Raw genomic sequence first — 19090 nt, forward strand, 5'->3', positions numbered from 1 at the left:
CGAGTGTGCGTTGACTTTAGGGATCTCAACAATGCATGTCCGAAAGATGAATTCCCCCTTCCCATTCTAGAGCTGATGATCGATGCTACTACTGGGTACAAGGCAATGTCATTTATGGATGGTTCATCAGGCTATAACCAAATTCGCATGGCGCCAAAAGATGAAGAGTTTACTGTATTCCGTACCTCCAAGGGTATTTATTGCTACAAGGTAATGCCTTTTGGCTTGGAGAACGCTGGTGCTACTTACCAAAGAGCTATGCAGAATATCTTTGATGACCTTTTCCACAAGAATGTCGAATGTATGTTGACGACTTAGTGGTAAAATCAAGAAAGAAGAGCGACCACTTGAAAGACTTGAGAATGGTGTTTCAATTGCTCTAGAGGTACCAACTTAGGATAAATACATTAAAATATGCCTTTGGAGTTACTTCTGGAAAGTTTCTTGATTTCATTGTCCAGCATTCGAGGGATCAAAATTGATCAAGCCAAAGTAGATGTAATTATGAAAATGCCTGAGCCTCGGGATATTCATGAATTAAAAAGTCTGCAAGGAAAGCTAGCATACCTTAGGAGATTCATCTCAAACCTAGCTGGGAGGTGCCAACCATTCAGTCGCCTCATGAAGAAAGGCGTTCCTTTCAAGTGGGACCAAGCTTGTAGCAATGCCTTTGAAAGCATCAAAACTTACTTGATGAAGCCTCCAGTTTTGGCTGCCCTATATCTGGAAAGCCGTTGATACTATATATTTTAGCACAAGAAAGGTCTGTTGGAGCGTTGTTGGCCCAAGAAAATAGTGAAGGGAAAGAAAACTCCCTTTACTACTTGAGCAAGATGATGACACCAAATGAGCTGAATTATTCGCCAATCGAAAAGTTATGCTTGGCACTAGTCTTCTCAATCCAAAAGTTGAAGCACTACTTTCAAGCTCATGTCATTCGTCTTATTTCTAGAGCAAATCCCATCAAGTTTGTGATGTCAAAACCTGTCCTCAATGATCGACTGGCAAGGTGTTACCTCTAATTTCAACAATTTGAAATTGTGTAAATCCCTCAAAAGTCAATAAAAGGACAAGCGTTAGCAAACTTCTTGGCAGATCACCCTATACCTGATGATTGGGAGCTAACTGAGGAACTACCTGATGAGGATGCAATGGTCATTGAAGTTCAACCTCCATAGAAGATGTACTTTGATGGTGCTGCACACCGTGCAGGAGATGGTGTTGGCGTAGTATTTGTTACTTCTCATGGTGAAGTTCTGTCCTACTCTTTTACATTGACGCAACTCTGCTCTAACGACGTTGCTGAGTATCAAGAACTAATACTTGGGCTTGAAATGGCTGCCAAAATGAAGCAGTTGTAATTACAAATCTTTGGTGACTCTCATTTGGTGATCAACTAGCTTTTAGGTAGTTACGAGGTGAAAAAACCTGAACTACGCCCATATTATGATTATGCTAAAAAATTAATGCGGTGGGTCGGTGACGTGACTATTCAATATGTGCCAAGAAAAGAAAACAAGAAGGTTGATGTTGTAACTGTCCTAGCTTCATTATTAACCCTGCCTGATCAAGCGCAAGTTACTGTCTGCCAAAAATGGGTAGTACCACCATCAAATGAGGCTGAAGGTGAAGAAAATGAACTCAAGCATCTTTTCGTTGTTTATGAAGCCGAGAAAGAAGAATTGCGACAACCCATTCCGACTAGTTAAACTGTGAGATACTTCCAGAAAATCCGAGGAGAAGGACTGAAATCCGTCGCTGTGCACCTCGCTTCCTTTACTGCAAAGATACTCTATACAGAAGGTCATTCTAGGGAGTACTCTTGCGATGCTTGGGGGAAGAAGAAGCACTCCAAGATTTGCAAGAGACACATTCTGTGGTATATGGATCACACCAGTCTGGACCAAAGATCCACTTCCATATAAAAAGGATGGGATATTATTGGCCAACGATGGTAAAAGATTGCTTGGACTACGCTCGAAGATGCAAGACTTGTCAATTCCATGCGAATTTTATTCATCAACCTCCTGAAGTGTTGCACCCGACTGTTGCATCCTGGCCCTTTGATACTTGGGGATTGGATGTTGTTGGACCACTGCCAAAGTCCTCTGGTAGGCACCTGTACATCTTTCCTGCAACTGAGTACTTCTCAAAATGGGCTGAAGCTGTTGCTCTTAAGGAAGTAAAGAAGGAAAATGTTGCAAGTTTCATCCGAGTAAACATTATCTATCTGTTTGGCATTCCTCATTACATAATAGCGGATAATGGCAAGCCATTCAACAATAGGTTGAACAAGATTTGTGATCTCTTTGGCTTCAAGCAACACAACTCTTCTATGTACAATGCTGCCGCCAATGGTCTAGCCGAGGCATTCAACAAGACTCTATGCAACTTGTTAAAGAAAGTCGTCTCTAAATCCAAACGAGACTGGCATAACCGTAAGGAAGAAGCTCTGTGGGCATATAGGACAACTCACCGCACACCAACACAAGTGACCCCTTATGCACTCGTTTATGGAGTCGAAGCCGTCTTACTACTCGAACGTCAAATACCTTTATTACGATTAGCTATTTAAGAAGGGATCATTGATGAAGAAAATGCTCAACTTCGATTAGCATAGTTGGAGGTTCTTGATGAGAAGAGGTTGAAAGCTCAACAGAGTCTTGAATATTATCAAGCTCGATTATCTTGTGCCTTCAATAAAAGAGTTCGCCCAAGATCCTTTCAAGTAGGAGATCAAGTCCTTGCCATACGAAGACCCATAATTACTTCCCATAAACCTGTAGGGAAGTTCACTTCAAAATGGGATAGGCCATATGTTGTACAAGAAGCTTACGCAAGTGGGGCTTACAATCTAGTTGATGCAGATGGCATGAGCCCTATCAATGTCAAGTTTTTGAAGAAGTATTATCCTTGACGTTACAACGCTCCCTGATGCATGAGCCTAAACTGCATGTTCCTACACTCCTGGCCTGCATGAGTCTAAACTGTGTACGGCCTACACAAAAAAAAGTCCGCTAGGTTGAAAACCTCGAAAGAGGCGGCCTAGGCAAAAGTTAGGACTTGATCCTCTTCACTGAGGTACGTAGGCAGCTTAGAGTTTCATTCTAAGTTCAGTCGCATAAGTTCAAAAGATACATAATCCCCCAATCCTTTTCCGAATTAAGTACGATGGAATGTAATCCATTCAATCGGCACTTGAAAATCGAGCTGAGATACCATACTTCTATTATACTTTGGATCCCATTTGATTTAAAGGGGGAAAGCCGCTATGGGAAATTGGTGTCTTCAATAAAATGATTAATATCTTTTAGGAGGCTTCCAAGCATTTGCATTGAAGTCCAGGGATTCGCTATGCCTTCATGCTCGCCAAACCTTCAAGTTTTTTTTGGTGAGCCTTCACGACATTTCAAATTCAATGAAACTTAAACCCAAGATATTTGGTGAGAATGAAGCTCTTGAATTTCAATTTTTAGCAATTAAAAAGTTCTTGCGATCTCGAGGCTTCCACATAAAGATACAAAAATTTTGGTGGAGTCGCACTAATTTGGGATTGTCGACATATTAGAAACCAAAGTCGACTTCGAACTATCATCTGAAACTATCCTTAAGGAATTAAATTTTTCATTTTGAAAATGTTTTAGATTTTGAAGTTTTGTTTCCATGAAATCAAGCAGTTCGTGATTTCAACGTCCCTACATCAAAATACAAAACTTTTGGTGAAGTCGCGCAAATCTAAAATCGTCAGTGTGTCAGAATTTAATATTAATTTCGAACTATTATCTGAAACTATCCTTAAGGCGTTAAATATTTCATTTTGGATATGTTATAGATTTGTTAGTTAAGTTTCCAAAAAATTAAACGGTTCGTTATTTTGACTTTTCTACACCAAGATATAATTTTTTGGCGAGACTGCGCAAATATGAAATTTTCAACATGGTGGAATCTAAAGTTGGTTTTAAAATATCTGGGGCGATTCTGAAGGTGTTTGATTCTAAGTTTTGGATATGTTTTAGATATTGAAGTCTAATTTTCGATAAATCAAATGGTTCGTTATTTGGACTCTCCCACGACAAGATATGAATCTTTCGTTAAAAGCGCATAAAGCTGAAAATTATGCGACTAAGATAAATGTCGGGAAATGTAAAGCAAAAGAGAAGCAATCTTATTTAAGATAAAATAAATATCCACTAGGTCAATCTAACATAAAAATAAAAGGGGAGATAATGCTAATAGCCTAATCTAAACAAAACTTGTAGTTGATCAATTGTTGACAACTAGTCTCCAGGTTCTTCTACTCCTCCAAATTGGCCGAATCATCAACAATCAGCAAATTTACGTTGTCATATGAAGAGACCTCAGTCTCGGCAGCTGAAACTTTTGCCTGAATCTCTTCAACCTCCTTTTGAGTCGCTTCTGTAACACCTTCGAGGTTCTCCCTCTCTTGTTGTAATGTCTGCAACTTCTTCACAACTCTCTTCAGTGTCTTTTCACTAGAGGAAACTTTCTTGACTTTCTCACTTGCTTCAAGTTTGAACGATTCAAGATGCTCCTTAGCTTTGGAAATCAGCTCTAGCTTCTCTTCTTGACTCGTCTTATCAGCCAAATTGGATCGCTCTTGGTCATATGAAGCAACAATCTCGAAAAGAGAATCAGTAAACACTCTAATGGAGAAAGATCTAAAATATTTGCCTTTTTCATATCCTCGAAAATCTCAGTGATTTGTTCCCTATAAGATGAGAGCAGTTCTGCACGACTTTTGGAGAGTCTATTGCAAATATCCTCCCAAAGTCCCAAGATGAATTCCGTTTTGTGATTAAAGACAATGCTCTTTCCTTCAAAAATAGACACTGCTGCATTTGTCATTGGTGGAACGCGAGTTATCCCATTTTAACTTTGTCTTTTTAGGCCTTTGTCATGAGGAAGAGATGACGCCTTTGAAGACAACTTCACTTTAGATGTAGGCCCTCCAATAGATTCACCACTCACTTGCGACTTGTCATGTGGGGATACCATCGGATGCCCAATGGCATTTAACTGCATAAGGAGAAGGCAAAGAAATAGGGTAATTTTTAGTGAAGCTATTCGTTCGATTAAAAAAAAAGAAAAAAAGGCAAGGTGATTGTATTTTTACCTCTTTGTTACAAGCCGTATGCGTTCTTGAGGGACTATCAACACTTGGAACCTCTACGATCTCTACTGGGTAAGGCCGTTTCCTTTTCCAATTTTGATCTTCATTGGTACTCTGGCTTGTATCTTGAGGAACTTGCATGCTAAATGGAAGAACTGGAGGGTGTTTCTCTATATCTGTTGAAGTGCATTCCACCTCTTTCAAAGCTGCCTTTGAGGATTTAAGCTTCCTTTTCTTATGTTGTATAACCACTTTTGGGATTGGAGTAGGTGGTTCTTTGACTTTTGAGAGCGTCTTTCTAACACCTCGATCTTCACCTCCTAAAGGAGTAGTAGATTTTAGCCCAACATTGTCTACCAGAGCTTGTAAATTATTCTCGAGAAACTTTCCATGCGCTTTCTCCCACCAAGACATATAATTGGTGGAGAAAAGATTCTCCACAGGATCTTCCTTTGGGGTAAAAGTCGCACATCACATAGATCAGTACAGTGTGCAAATCCTCCAAAAGTCGAGTCGTTCATCTAGAGAGGCGTTATGGATATCATTCTCCAAAAAACCGGGGACGTTCTGGTAAAACCCAAATTGACGACCAAACCGATGCGGGCTATATGGCTCGATGATGAATGAGTTATCATACCTCAAAGGGAGGTAATTAAAACGTAAGCTAATGAAGTAATTTGACTCCAACTTTTGAGGGGCATCGTTATCCACATAATAATAAGGACGAGAATTGGTTAACATTGTTGGTGTCCAAACTATATCCTCCCCATTGTGGATGCGTTTTCTTTCATCCTTCTCGTCAAAGTACCTCGCAGCTCCCACTCCTGAGTATGCCACCATCAAAGGGACAGACGGACCCTTAGCAAGTGTATAATGGATTTTGAGGTAATGTGCAAGCCAGTCGTAAACATAATGGATGGGAAAAAAAACTTTGACCTGATCACGTTGGGAAGAACACGAAATCTCATTCAAACCATGATAAATACTCGCCAAAACTGGGACCGCAAGGCTAATCTTTCGCCCACTTGCCATCATGCTTGTCATCTTAAAAGCCTCGGGACGAATGAAGTTCTCTGCCTTATAGGGAAACACAAAAGCACATAGCCAAATTGATAAGAAGGCTGCTATATATGTTTCATCTTTCTTGTCAGGCCTCACCCTAAGCTTGGAGAATATAGCTTCTTGATCATTCGACCACCTAGTTGTCTCGGGAATAACTCCGTTAGGATTATATGTCGACTTTAGGCGCGCGGATTTCTTTTCCTTTCGCAGTGGGGCAGGTTTATATATTAAGCTTTTTTATACCAAAAATTTATCCACTTGCTCAAGGAGACCTTTTGGTTAACACCCGTACCTTTTCTTAAGGTGATGGAAGGCAGCAAATAAGTATTCGCAACATCGAGGAATAAATCTCATCTGTTTTTCATGCAAACCGATGAGTTCTCTTATCTCAGGTACCGCTTCTTCGTACAGAAAACCCGCAATGGGCAGACCTCCAAGGATATGCAAGTCCCAAAGAGAGATAGAAAGTTCCCTAGCTGATGTAAGAAGCATGTTCATCTTGGGGCACCAAGCCTTACAAAATGCTCGAAAACTGTTCGAGTTTCGATCATAAGTGAAAAGTGAGGCATAGGCATCATCATAAATCTTTGATGTACTCAAGGTTTGTTGGCTTCACCAAGTACATCTTCAGCTCATTCCCAATATCCTGGAATATGACGATACTCGCCCTTGATTGTTGTTGTGTTTCCCCAACGTACTTCGCCTTGAATTATGCGATGCCCTAAGTTTGGAAGGGTGCTAGCAATGTTTACGTGGCGATGGATTGGCGCTTGGAGAGACCACATCTTGGACAATGGATTAGATGTAGACTTATGCTCCAAGGTCCAGTTTTCTACATGAAGGGAGTTCCTCAAAGAAGGCCATGAGGCTGCATACCGGCCAGCTTGTGGGGTGTGAACCAAAAACTTGGTTTGTTTTATGCCATCTTTAGTCTCGATTACGAGATATATAAATTTGGAGGAAGGTGAGGTATAGTCTCTGAAATTTGCCATCTATTCGGGCTGCAAAGAAAAAAAAAGTCATCAAAGTCCAAATCAAGAATATTAGAGTGGGCAAAGGTCTAAATGGATAAAATGTCTCCAATATTCGGGACACCTTGAGAGTAATCTCTCTGATAGTCGGGCCACCTTGAGAGTAATCTCTTCGATATTCGGGTCATCTTGAGAGTAATCTCTCCGATAGTCGGGGTACATTGAGAGTAATCTCTCCGATAGTCGGGCTACCTTGAGAGTAATCTCTCCGATAGTCGGGTCATTTTGAGAGTAGTCTCTCCTATAGTCGGGCCACCTTGAGAGTAATCTCTTCGATATTCGGGTCATTTTGAGAGTAATCTCTCCGATAGTCGAGCCATATTGAGAGTAATCTCTCAGATAGTCGAGCCACATTGAGAGTAATCTCTCCGATAGTCGGATCATTTTGAGAGGAATCTCTCCGATAGTCGAGCCACATTGAGAGTAATCTCTTCGATAGTCGGGTCACCTTGAGAGTAATCTCTCCGATAATTGGACCATGAGAGTAATCTCTTCGATATTCGGGCAAGGATGAGTACCCATCCCTCACACCCCATGATTGTCTTCTTCATGCATGGATCATCTTGTTAAGCAAGAACATATCCTCCTCGTCGACCAACAAAAAGAAAGAAAAAAAAAAGAGAGAAAAGGACGACGGTAAATACATAGAAGGAAAAAACTACCTTCGGATTGCATCCTTGTGAAAACACGAAGCCGAGATAGCTTGTAGATGCTACAATTCAATGCTTAATAAAAATATGAGCATGGGGTTTATATAGATCTCCTATGAAGCTGATTGGTAAGTGAGATTTCGATGAAGAAATAGCCGAAATCAGTTATTGAAAAGAATTGGAATTGCTAATGCGGCAGTACAACTGTATGGGATCTACTTGGCTAACTCTAGTTTTAATATTACTTAGCTTCTTCAAGTTCAAGTAGGAATCAGAAATTTCACAAGATTAAGTTAGAGAGTTCACGGTTTCCTAGTCATATGGGAATATGTGGGTATGATGATGTCTTCTACGTGGATTTTCATGCAAGTTTGTCATGTGAACATGAATTAGGATGTTTAGTATATGGTGCTAATGTTAGGTACAGTTCCAAATCACGTAAAAGATCTTAACCTACATGCTTATATTTGTCATTTCATAGATATTGTGAAATGCAAATATATCACTTGAATAAGTTTTAGGGAATATTCATAACAAAATAAATACTATGTTAATACTTCAAGCCTCGCCTTTTGGAGTTGGATACGTCTAAATCCGTCGAGTCTTGAAGTATGGGGCATTTGTAGGTATGTAAATTTTATTGAATATAAATTCAATAAAATAATTTGGACCATTTTAAATATATTAGTCCAAATATGGGCTAATATAATTGAATTAAATATTTAAGTCCAATAAATATTGACTGGGCTAGCCCATTTAGTTGGGCTACGAATGATGAGCCCACTTCATTAGGCCCAATATGTCATCTTCCTAGAGGCCAAGTTTTGCGCCACATGTCAAATGACGAGGCACGTCAAGTCAAACGGAAGGGCCAATAGGAGCGTGCCACGGGTCAAAATGACAAGGCATGCCAAGTTACATCAAAAGGCCAATGAAATCGCGCCACGTGTGCAAGTGATATGTTCTGGCCAATCAAATACGGCCTTGTCACACTTCAATTTGATTGGTCGGAAAGAGTTTGTTCTTATCATAACTCTTCCCTCCCACAACTATAAATAGGGGTCTTCAAAGCCCAGAAAAGACAGCAGGAGTTATAACAAGAAGTAAGAAAGAGCTCGTGGATCAGACGCTGCAAGTTCCTTCACAAGTTTCAAGCTTCAAGCAATCAAGTTCAAGTTCAAGCAATCATGTTCAAGCTCAAGAACGAAGAACAAATCAGGTTCAAGCTCAAGAATGAAGAACGAATCAAGTTCAAGATCAAGAACGAAGAACAAATCAAGATCAAGCTCAAAGGCCCTTGAATTTATTTACTATTGAAAAAAAGAATAAAAGGATTCATAGAGATTGTAACACTCAAATATTAAAAATAAAATACTATGATTGTTGCAATATTTTTCGGTCTTGATTTTGTTTTCTCAACCCAAATTTATTGTCCACAAGTATAAGATAGAAAATCGAGTTCCCAACAATAAGGTAAAAGCCTAAGTAACTCTTAACTCAGTCTGATAATAAAATAGTCTCTCTTATAACAGGCTTCAGTTTATTGGGGTGGGTGTATTTTCAATTCAGGAGGAATTGTGCACAAAATTGGCAATTAATTGGAACGATGTTAGTAATCCACGTCCTATTATAAGAGTATGAAACTAGTGTGTCAAGATAAAAAAAAAAATGTACACTTCTAATATCTAAATAAAATTTCTAGGAGAAGGAAAGTGGGTGCCATTGCCATTAGAGGTGTCACTCGATCTTTAAAAATCGATTAAATCGACCAAACCAAACCGTAACGAACTAATTATTAGTTTTTTCTTAATAAAATCGCAAGTTTTTATATAAAACTATCATTGTACCGATAATTAGGATTGATTTTTAACTTATAAAAATAAGCCGAAAAAATACTGAACCATCCCGAATAATTTTTAATCTAAGAAAAATATATTTATATATTAAGTTTTAAAATAACAAAACATTCCTTGGGCCATGTGATTATGGAAACATTTACAAGCCAACAAGTAATTATAGCCCAAAGTCTCAGCTCTTAAACCTATTATGCTACTCCTATTGAAACTAACTTAGTTTTAGCTATCATCTTGAGTAGCAAGCCACATGTATTCCAATGATCGATCTTGAGTAGCAAATCATGATGTATTGAATTTCTTTCCTTTCATATGATTTAGATTTTTCTTATTGTATACTTAATCTTGTAGTAGACTCTATTCTTGAGTCCAATCTTGATTAATATATTTTAACTCGTGTAATCTATATTTCTTTTGTCTTTGCTCAATTTCTCTTATGCTGTAGTAGAATAGTGGGATAATTCTCTATTTTGGCGATCTTTTTATTACATTGATCATCGTCTTTTAAACGATAAAAATGTCTAGAGAATTTTGTTGAAGTCCACAATAAGTACGTATTTTATCGCGTTCTAATTTCTATTATAGAGACTCTTACATGACATTTTAAGAAAAAATACCAAAGATTAACAAAATTTTACCAATACCGGAGAGAAACCGAGATGATTGAGACGGTTTCGAAAAGTCTAATTTTGATTATACAAAATAAATAATCAAAAAATTAGTATGGTATATATTTTATAAAATATCGGCCAAACCGAACCATTGACACCCCTAACTACCACTACACTATGGTGATTGAAAGTGTCACGACCCAAATTCATTAAAGATCGTGATGGCGCCGGACACCACTATCAGGCAAGCCTACACCAAATAACTAGAAATTTCTTGTTTTAATATTTTTGAAATCGTTTCCTTTATACATTAAACAATAAGTAATGAATTTCACTGAATAAACAATGATGTCTTTAACAAACTTAATATTAAATAATCCCGAAATCATCCTAGAACCCGGTGTCACAAGTGCATGAGCAATCACTAGGAAATCAAATAAAGTACAATAATTATCCGGAATACAAATTTGGACAGAAAGTAAATATAATACACTGAAAGAGACTATGCTGGTGCGGGTCGTCTTGAGGAATGCAGCTCACCTAAGTCTCCGTATCATCCATGCTGCTACGCCCATTAGGCCACTAGAGGTACATGTGCCTGTGCAACAAAAATGCACAACAAGTGTAGCATGAGTACAAAAATAATGTGTACTCAGTAAGATCCCGTCTAATCTCGAAGAAGTAGAGACGAGAGGTCGACTTCGACACTTACTAGTGGTCCAATAATAATATACTAATAATATAATAAGTCGAGGATTTTCATAAAAATTGGCTGTAACTCAATAGCATGAAGTAAGTAACAATTCTTTCGTTTATAGGAAAGTTACAAATTCATTTTTATCATTCATACGTTTATCTCAGTCTAGGGAGAACAAATATCAACATCAATGAATTTCAAGGCAAGCAATACAAGCATGCGCAAATCATGACGAGGTCGTACGACCCGATCCAACAATATTTAAACTGTGCATTGCTAGAGGGTCGAATGGCGCGAACCATAGATGCATCTATTACCCCGCTCGCGAATCATACATGTGACGCGGTCAAATATAAATAAACAATCACCCCGCTCGTGAATCATACATGCGACGCAGGTACACATAGAAACACACATTCAAACAGTCAATCAAGACTTCATCAGGGAAACAATTATTCAAGGAGGTGTCAATTTCTCTTTTACAAGTCAAGGAAACGAAGTTTAACTCTTTTAGAAAATTATTTACCACTTCGATACGATTAAAGCAATTTAAACTATCAATAAGGTTACAACTATTTCAAGTAAAGCATGATTTTGGGTCCTAGACTACCCGGACATAAGCATAATAGTAGCTACGCACGGACTCTCGTCACCTCGTGCGTACGTAGTCCCCACAAATAGAAGCACATATCCAATTAATTCACCTATGGGGACAATTCCCTCTTACAAGGTTAGAAAGGAGACTCACCTTGCTCCGAAGTTTCACAACTGGCATTCCACGCCCTTCCGAAGGCTCAAATCGATGCACAACGCTCCAAAACTAACCAATAATTATGTAAACCCATTAATTTATGCTCAATTACTCATAATAATCCAATTTATAACAATTTGTAACCCCGATTGAAAAGTTGACAAAATCACCCTCGGGCCCACATGCCCAGATACCGAAATTTTTTGAAGATAAAGTTTACCCATAACCTCACGAACTCAAATATATAATTTACTCTCAATTTCATGACCAAAAATCGTGGTCAAAATCCAAAAATAACAATTTTCTAGGTTTTTCCTCAAACCCCGAATTTCTACAAATTTTCATACTTTAATTCGTATCTAAATCATGTATTTAACTTATAATGAGCGGGAAAAACTTACCTTGTGATACTTGAAGAATTTCTCCCCTTGAAGCTCTCCAAAATCGCCCACACCAAATGAAAAATGGGAGAAAAATGGCCAATTTCCGATTTTAAAAGAACCCTTCTGCCCAGACGACTTTCGCATCTACAGTCCTTTAGTCGCTTCTGCGGCTCCGTTTCTACGGCGTCTTCTTCGCACCTGCGCCCTTCTCCGCTTCTGCGCCCTTCACCTTCGCACCTGTGCTCCCGCAGGTGCGCCCAAATGACTGCTCCTGCGACTCCCCTGCTCTAGTCCTTTTCCGCTTCTGCGGGCTCGCACCTGCGGTGCCCACTCCGCAGGTGCGATTACACCAGCAATCCTCCAACTTCAGCAGCCCTTCCACTCCAAACCTTGATTCATTAACCACCCGGAATCCACCCGAGGCCCCCGAGATCCTATCCAATCATACCAACCAATCCCAAAGCATAATGCGGACCTGCTCGAGGCCTCAAACCACATCAAACAATGCTTAGACCATGAATCGCCCTCCAATCCAAGCTTAATGAACTTTAGAACTTCAAACTTCAACATTCGATGCCGAAACCTATCAAATCACGTCCGATTGACCTCAAATTTTGCACACAAGTCCTATTCGACATTACGGACCTACTTCGACTTCCGGAATCGAAATCCGACCTCAATATCAAAAACCACTTCCGGTCAAACTTCTCAAAAACCTTCAAATTTCTAACTTTCGCCAAATGACTCCAAAATGACCCAGGGACCTCCAAATCCACTTTCGATCGCGCTCCCAATACCAGAATCGCCATACGGAGCTATTCCTAGTCTCGGAATCCCAAACGGACATCGATAACACTGAAATGCACTTCAACCCAAATTTATGAAATTCTTCCAAAATGCTAACTTCCACAATAGGCGCCGAAACTCTCCCCGTTCATCCAAAACTCGATCCGTACTTACGCTCAAGTCCAAAATCATCATACGAACCTGATGGAACCTTCAAATCCTGATTCTGAGGTCGTTTACTCAAAATTTAATCTTAGACAATTTTTCCAACTTAAAGCTTTCGAAAATGAGAATTCTCCTTCCAAATCAACTTCGAACTTTCCAGAATTCAATTACGACCATGCCTACAAGTCATAATACCTGATATGGAGCTGCTCATGGCCTCAAACTGCCGAACGACGTGCTAGAGCTCAAAACGACCGGTCGGGTCGTTACAGAAAGAGGATCTTTTGAAAGCTTTGTTAATAATAAACGAGACGGAGAATTCTGAACGATACAACATATTAACATTTAGGATAAATTACACAAATGGTCATATATTATAATGTTGTGCAGCAAAGTTATATAACTTACTTTTTAACACAAAAATCACGAGACTTTCACTTGCTTATTCAAAAATCTGAATTGCCGGAAAATTTAACTTTCCGATACAATATGTTTTTAATCCACATCTTTCATTTTTTATATTATACTAATAAATATTGACTCAATTAAAAGAGGACCAACCCTATTCGATCCAACCAAATATACTAAAGAAACATGAGCGGAATCCTCCCCCAATATATAAACTACCAGTAAAATAATGGAAAATTTATCTCATATAGCAAAGGTATACACTCTATTTATTATAAATCAAAATTATTTTAAAATATTATTTTCTATAGCTACCTTTTATATTTTATAGGTCAAATACATACACAGCCCATTAAGCTTGGTCCAATTTTTTATTTTGGCACTTTAACTCAGTCTTGATCCATTTTGGCCCTGCAACCCCATTTTTTTTGTTCCACTTTAACACAAAAGCTTACTAGATTCCGTGTGTGATTTTCCTCGCCCTTTAGGCGCGTGAGAGTCATTTTTTCTGCCCAATTTCATACTCCAATGGTAATAAATTTATGTTGGCATCATATTTAATCCCCTATCTATGTATTTGGCATTTCATCTTCATTATTTCCTTCCCCATTTCTCATTTCCTATTGCTCCATCTTTACTCTCAAAGTTTCAAAGGGTTTATTTCATCTAAGCTTGAAATTTGAAGTGAATTCATGTCTCAAAGAATATTAGTTTCTCACAATGGAATGGATATTTGTTGTTGTAGATTTCAAGTTGAATTGAAAGTATCATGGACACCAAGAAATCCAGGTCGTCGCTCTTATGGGTGTAAATTTGACAAAGTAAGTGAACCATTTTCGGATTTCATTTTTAGTGTTTTCATTTTCTTGTCTTTGTTTACATTGATTTATCAGCTTTTTTTCTTGTGTTTTACAGCGTGGTTGCAATTACTTTAGATGGCATGATGATGAGTTTCCAGCTCAAGCGAACAAGGTTATTCATGGTTTGCTAAACAAAGTAAAAGAAAGAGATGCAAAGTTGGCTAGGTGGAAGAAGTTAGTTGTGTTTCTTGTTGCGTTCATGTTATGAAATTGGCTAGGTTTTCCCCATTTTTATTGATGTAATTTGAGTTTATATATATGCAAATTGATGTAATGGTCGAACCAGGAACAATGTTGTATCCCAGGTTGAAGAGATTTAATCTTTTATCATTATTTTTCATCATCTAAAACCTGTAAATGGATGTCTATGCAACTATATTCTTCAAGAAATTAAATTGCATACTACCAAATTATCAAGCCAACACTTTTTCGACAGAAATTCCTAGAAATTCGCTATTTTCTGGTTAGCCAACCCAAAACATTATGCTGTTTTCGATAGAAATTCCCAGAATTTGCCAACCCAATACATTATTGTGCTTTTCGCATATATATTGACACTGTTTTTCGCAGAAACAAAAGGCCATAACCAAAGCCATACAAGCTGTCAAATATGCTGTTTTCCGCATATACAAAAGGCATACCAGTTCTACATATGCTGTTTTTCGCATAAACAAAACACTGTTTTTGTACAAAAAATGACAGTGTTTTTTGCACAACAAAACCTGTTGCTGTTGCACAAAAACAAGCCCAGAAATTTGCTGTTGCACAAAACACAAGCCCAAAAACCAACAAAACCTGTTGCTGTTGCACAAAACATAAGCCCAATAGCAAATTTGTGCAAATGACACTGTTTTTTGCACAACACAAAACAAACTGTTTTTGCACAACAATACCAAACATAGAAATTGTTACTGCATTTGCTGTTGAGAAGACCCTATATTCCTTGTTGCTCGCATCTGCTACAGTTGAGAAGTTGTTACTGCGTTTTTCCCCTTCTATTTGAGACCACGAGGCTTATATCCAATATCTATATTTGTTGCAGATGTATCTTTGTAAGTTCCAGGTGTTATCACTCTCTCAGAAGGTATACTGGGCTGCAAAATGATATAAATTAGTCACTACTTAGAATGATAAAAATCAAAGCAAAGTATTATGCCAGTACAAGCTTACATTGATAACTGTTCTTCCACTCCTAATGTTTGTATATACTCCAAAACCTGTTGCTGGCCTTGGCCTTTTAAGTCCCAAACCTCTACCCCTTCCCCTGCCTATACCAGTAGACTGATTTTGGCTACTTCTTCTCACTGCGGATGTGTCATTACACACTGAAGGTGGATTGCTAGTTTGAGATGATGGTGTTGGAGCTGGTGGGATTGGTTGAGATAGTTGAGTTTGTTGACTTGGTTGATAGGAAGTGGATCCAGGCTACAAAACAACAAAATTTAGTCAATCACACATCAAAAGCAATAAAAATAAAATAATATAAAGTAACAATTACCACTGATCTACAAGAAGTTCTGTTGTGGCCCAATTGATAACACTTTGAGCAAGTCATTTTCACCCCATTCTTTGACAACTTTCCATATTTCTTTTTTGGCTCATCCTTTGACTTTCTCCTGCATTTTTTAGGTCTTCCTGGCATTGGTTTTGGTTCAGGAAGTTCAATAGAGGGGTTGTTTGTTTCAGGCCATATCTTCATATTAGGCATGGGTTGTATGACATATTGGTAAGCCTTTACAAACACATTCTGTCTGTATTAATCCTCGACTTCATTCTCTGGTTCTTGGTCTAAGTGATAGAAGGCACAAACAACATGAGCACATGGAATGCCTCTCAACTGCCAAGTTCTACATGTGCATGTCCTTCTTACTAAGTCAACAATAAACCTTTTGTCACCATCACCTATTTCAAATCCAGAATCTCCATTCCACAACACTTTACACTTCCTAGAAAGCTCTTTGTTTTCTTCTAATATTAACCTTGCCATTGGTGAAATGTCTGTTATCCAGGTCTCAACAAATCTCCTCATATCAACATGCCTATTCATAATTTTGTGTCTAATTTCCTCTAACATAGTAATAATTGACTTATGTCTTGGTCCTACTATCCAAGAATTAAAGGTTTCACACATATTATTCTCAACAGCATCACATTTAGAACATGTAGAAAAGTAAGCCCTACACCAACATTCTTTGTTATATGCCAGTAAGTCTTCACATATATCCTTCTTACCAAGTTTTGCCATGTTTGCAATTTCTTCCTTGAACTTTATTTCATATGAAGACTTAGCACATTTCCAAAATTGCATTCTTCTTTCTTCCCCTCTCCAGTTTTTGGCCCAATTAGACCAAATATGTCGAGCACACATTCTGTGCTCTGCATTAGGTAATAACTCACTAATAGCCGAAACCAGACCCTACAAAACAATAAAATAACAATTTTATTCAACAATAAAATACAGAAACATTACATTATACAAATAGAAACAGATTATTTAAAAGAGAATACCTTTTGCATATCTGACATAACTGTTAAGCCGACTCCATCTCCTAAGTCCAAGTCTGAAATTATATTTTCAATGAACCAAGTCCAAGAGTGTTTTGTCTCCTGGTCAACAACAACCCAATCTATAGGAAATAGTTGATCATTCCCATTTTTACCAACAGCTACTAGTAACTCACCTTACATAACCCCTTCAAGAAGTATCCATCAAATCCAATAATTTTCCTACAACCTTCTAACCACCCTCTTTTAAGAGCATCAAAACACACATAAAAAAACACAAACAAGTTCTTTCCAGGTTTAGTATCTTTATCTATCCTGATCCAACAAGAACTTTCAGGATTTGTGCTTTTAAAGATATCAACATAGTCACACAACCTAGAGAATTCCAACTTTCAGTACCCCATGAACTGCTTGAGTACCATACACTTAGCTCTATAACAGATAGTCCTTCCCACATATAAACCCTCTTGATCCCTAACCCACTCCTTAATTTCCCAAAGTTTTATATTTGGTTGGGATATGATCCTGTCTTTGTATTCATGTGCAATATACTTGGAAGTGCACAACTTGTTTTTGTTTTTGGTAGTGCACTTGTGAATTGGTTGGTATTCCTTCACAATAAAGTCCCTAAAATCTCTGTCAGTGCTTGCATATAGCTCCCATGTACATAGCCCTTTACTTTTACACTTTACTCTAATCCTGTGCTTCTCATTGGGCGTAAGTTTTAGCTGAACTTTGTACTCTATAGCATAAGATTGCACTACTTTCCTAAATTGCATAGCATTCTCAAAGACCGTACCAAGCTCAAATATAGTTATTTTACAATCTGGGTCAAACCTTAATTTTTTACTCTTCCTTCTAGCTGGCAAGTCAACACCCCTTTCAGCTAGAACATCCAACTCATCTCTACTATCATCACTTCCAATATCTGAACTACTGTAGTAGTCCTCATCCCCCCTAATCTTCCAGCATACTAGTCTCTTTTGTTTGGCCTCTCAATGTCATCAAACCCTTTGTCTGCTCCAGCCTCTCCTAACTCATCCTCTAGTGTGGGAGTGGGATTCTTCCTCTTTTTCTTTGGGTTTTGATTGTCTTTTCTTCTTCTTTCTTGCCTTAAGGCTCTATACTCATCATCTAACTCACTATCATCTTCCTCGGGTATAACATCTAATTCAGATTCACTACTCTCCAGATCTGAAGGCAAAATAGTATTGTCATCTCCTAGATTAGAGTTTTCTTCCTCTCTAGTCAAATATGTGTTGTTTTCTACGTGTTCAATGAGAGGTTGGTTTCTACAGCAGTTTGTTGAGCATTTATATTGTCTAAGCCATCTAATGTTGCCCTAGACCCCTTATTTATTGAATTGTCTAAGCCAAATGGGACCCCTTCTTCCAGCAAACCAACATGACTAATAAAATCAAGAAAAGCACCATGTTTAAGCTGAGATACAATATTTAAAATCTGTTGTCATTTTCCAACAGAACAAAACCATTGGAATTAGAGTTAAATACATAGAATCCCTCAACAGTTTCGTACCCCATATCCTTTGAATAATTAATCAACCCGACAACAGAAAAGTGGTCCTTGTCAATAGGAGTTACCTTCATTTCTCTCTCCCCAATGTTGTTCGGGTCAGGCGCTTTGATAAAAGTTCCACCATGGTGGAAACGGAAAATAATATAATCTCCTGCCATTTTTCTTTTATCTGACATGAAAAAGAAGAAAGAGACGATTACCAATAGTATTATATTATACACACACTGTTTTCAAAAATACAAAACCTAGCTTTTGTATCAATTTCCCAATATACCTAGACAAAAAAAATAGGGCCAAAAAATAGCAATGCATTGAAAAATCGACACTTACCAGTACAAGAACCACAACATTCGCTACTTCTAAGGCCAGCAACAATAAAAAATGGAACAAAATCGACGGGTTGGTGAAATAGTTGGTGAAAATCGACGGCCAGCAAGAAATGCTTGATGAAAATCTCAATCACGTCTTCAGATCATGAAGAAACCATCAAAAATCGAAGGTTACCTCACGTTGGATTAGCGATTTTTACGGAGTAGGGTCACAGTAAGGGGTGCATTTTTACGGGACAGTGAAGGTGGAAGCGTATTTTTACTGGATTTGGTGGGTCGGGTTCGGATATAGGGTTTAGGGATGAAATGGTTATTGTGGGTCGGGTTCGGGT

The 19090-nt window shown here is 38.2% G+C and overlaps 1 protein-coding gene across 1 annotated transcript; it reads right to left on the reverse strand.

Moving 5' to 3' along the window:
- Positions 1-16144: 16144 nt before the first annotated feature.
- Positions 16145-18587, reverse strand: LOC109217142. Its single transcript, XM_019381372.1, has 6 exons — positions 18430-18587; positions 18006-18185; positions 17293-17850; positions 17070-17208; positions 16897-16995; positions 16145-16804 (listed from the first exon to the last, which is right to left on the reverse strand). Exons 1-6 carry the CDS (start codon positions 18585-18587, stop codon positions 16145-16147), a joined length of 1794 nt encoding a protein of 597 aa, XP_019236917.1.
- Between the last annotated feature and the right edge of the window lie 503 nt (positions 18588-19090).

Source organism: Nicotiana attenuata, unplaced genomic scaffold (assembly GCF_001879085.1).
Source record: "Nicotiana attenuata strain UT unplaced genomic scaffold, NIATTr2, whole genome shotgun sequence".
In the NCBI taxonomy this organism is placed as follows: Eukaryota; Viridiplantae; Streptophyta; class Magnoliopsida; order Solanales; family Solanaceae; genus Nicotiana; species Nicotiana attenuata.

What these genes read in the sequence shown, in the direction of transcription:
- LOC109217142 (XM_019381372.1), bottom strand. Translation starts at nt 18,587, where the DNA reads ATGGCAGGAGATTATATTATTTTCCGTTTCCACCATGGTGGAACTTTT. An exon ending in AATTATTCAAAGGATATGGG is followed by an intron (nt 18,186 to 18,429) that starts GTACGAAACTGT and finishes AAACTGCTGTAG; the next exon opens with AAACCAACCTCTCATTGAAC. An exon ending in GTACTCAAGCAGTTCATGGG is followed by an intron (nt 17,209 to 17,292) that starts GTACTGAAAGTT and finishes TTGTTGGATCAG; the next exon opens with GATAGATAAAGATACTAAAC.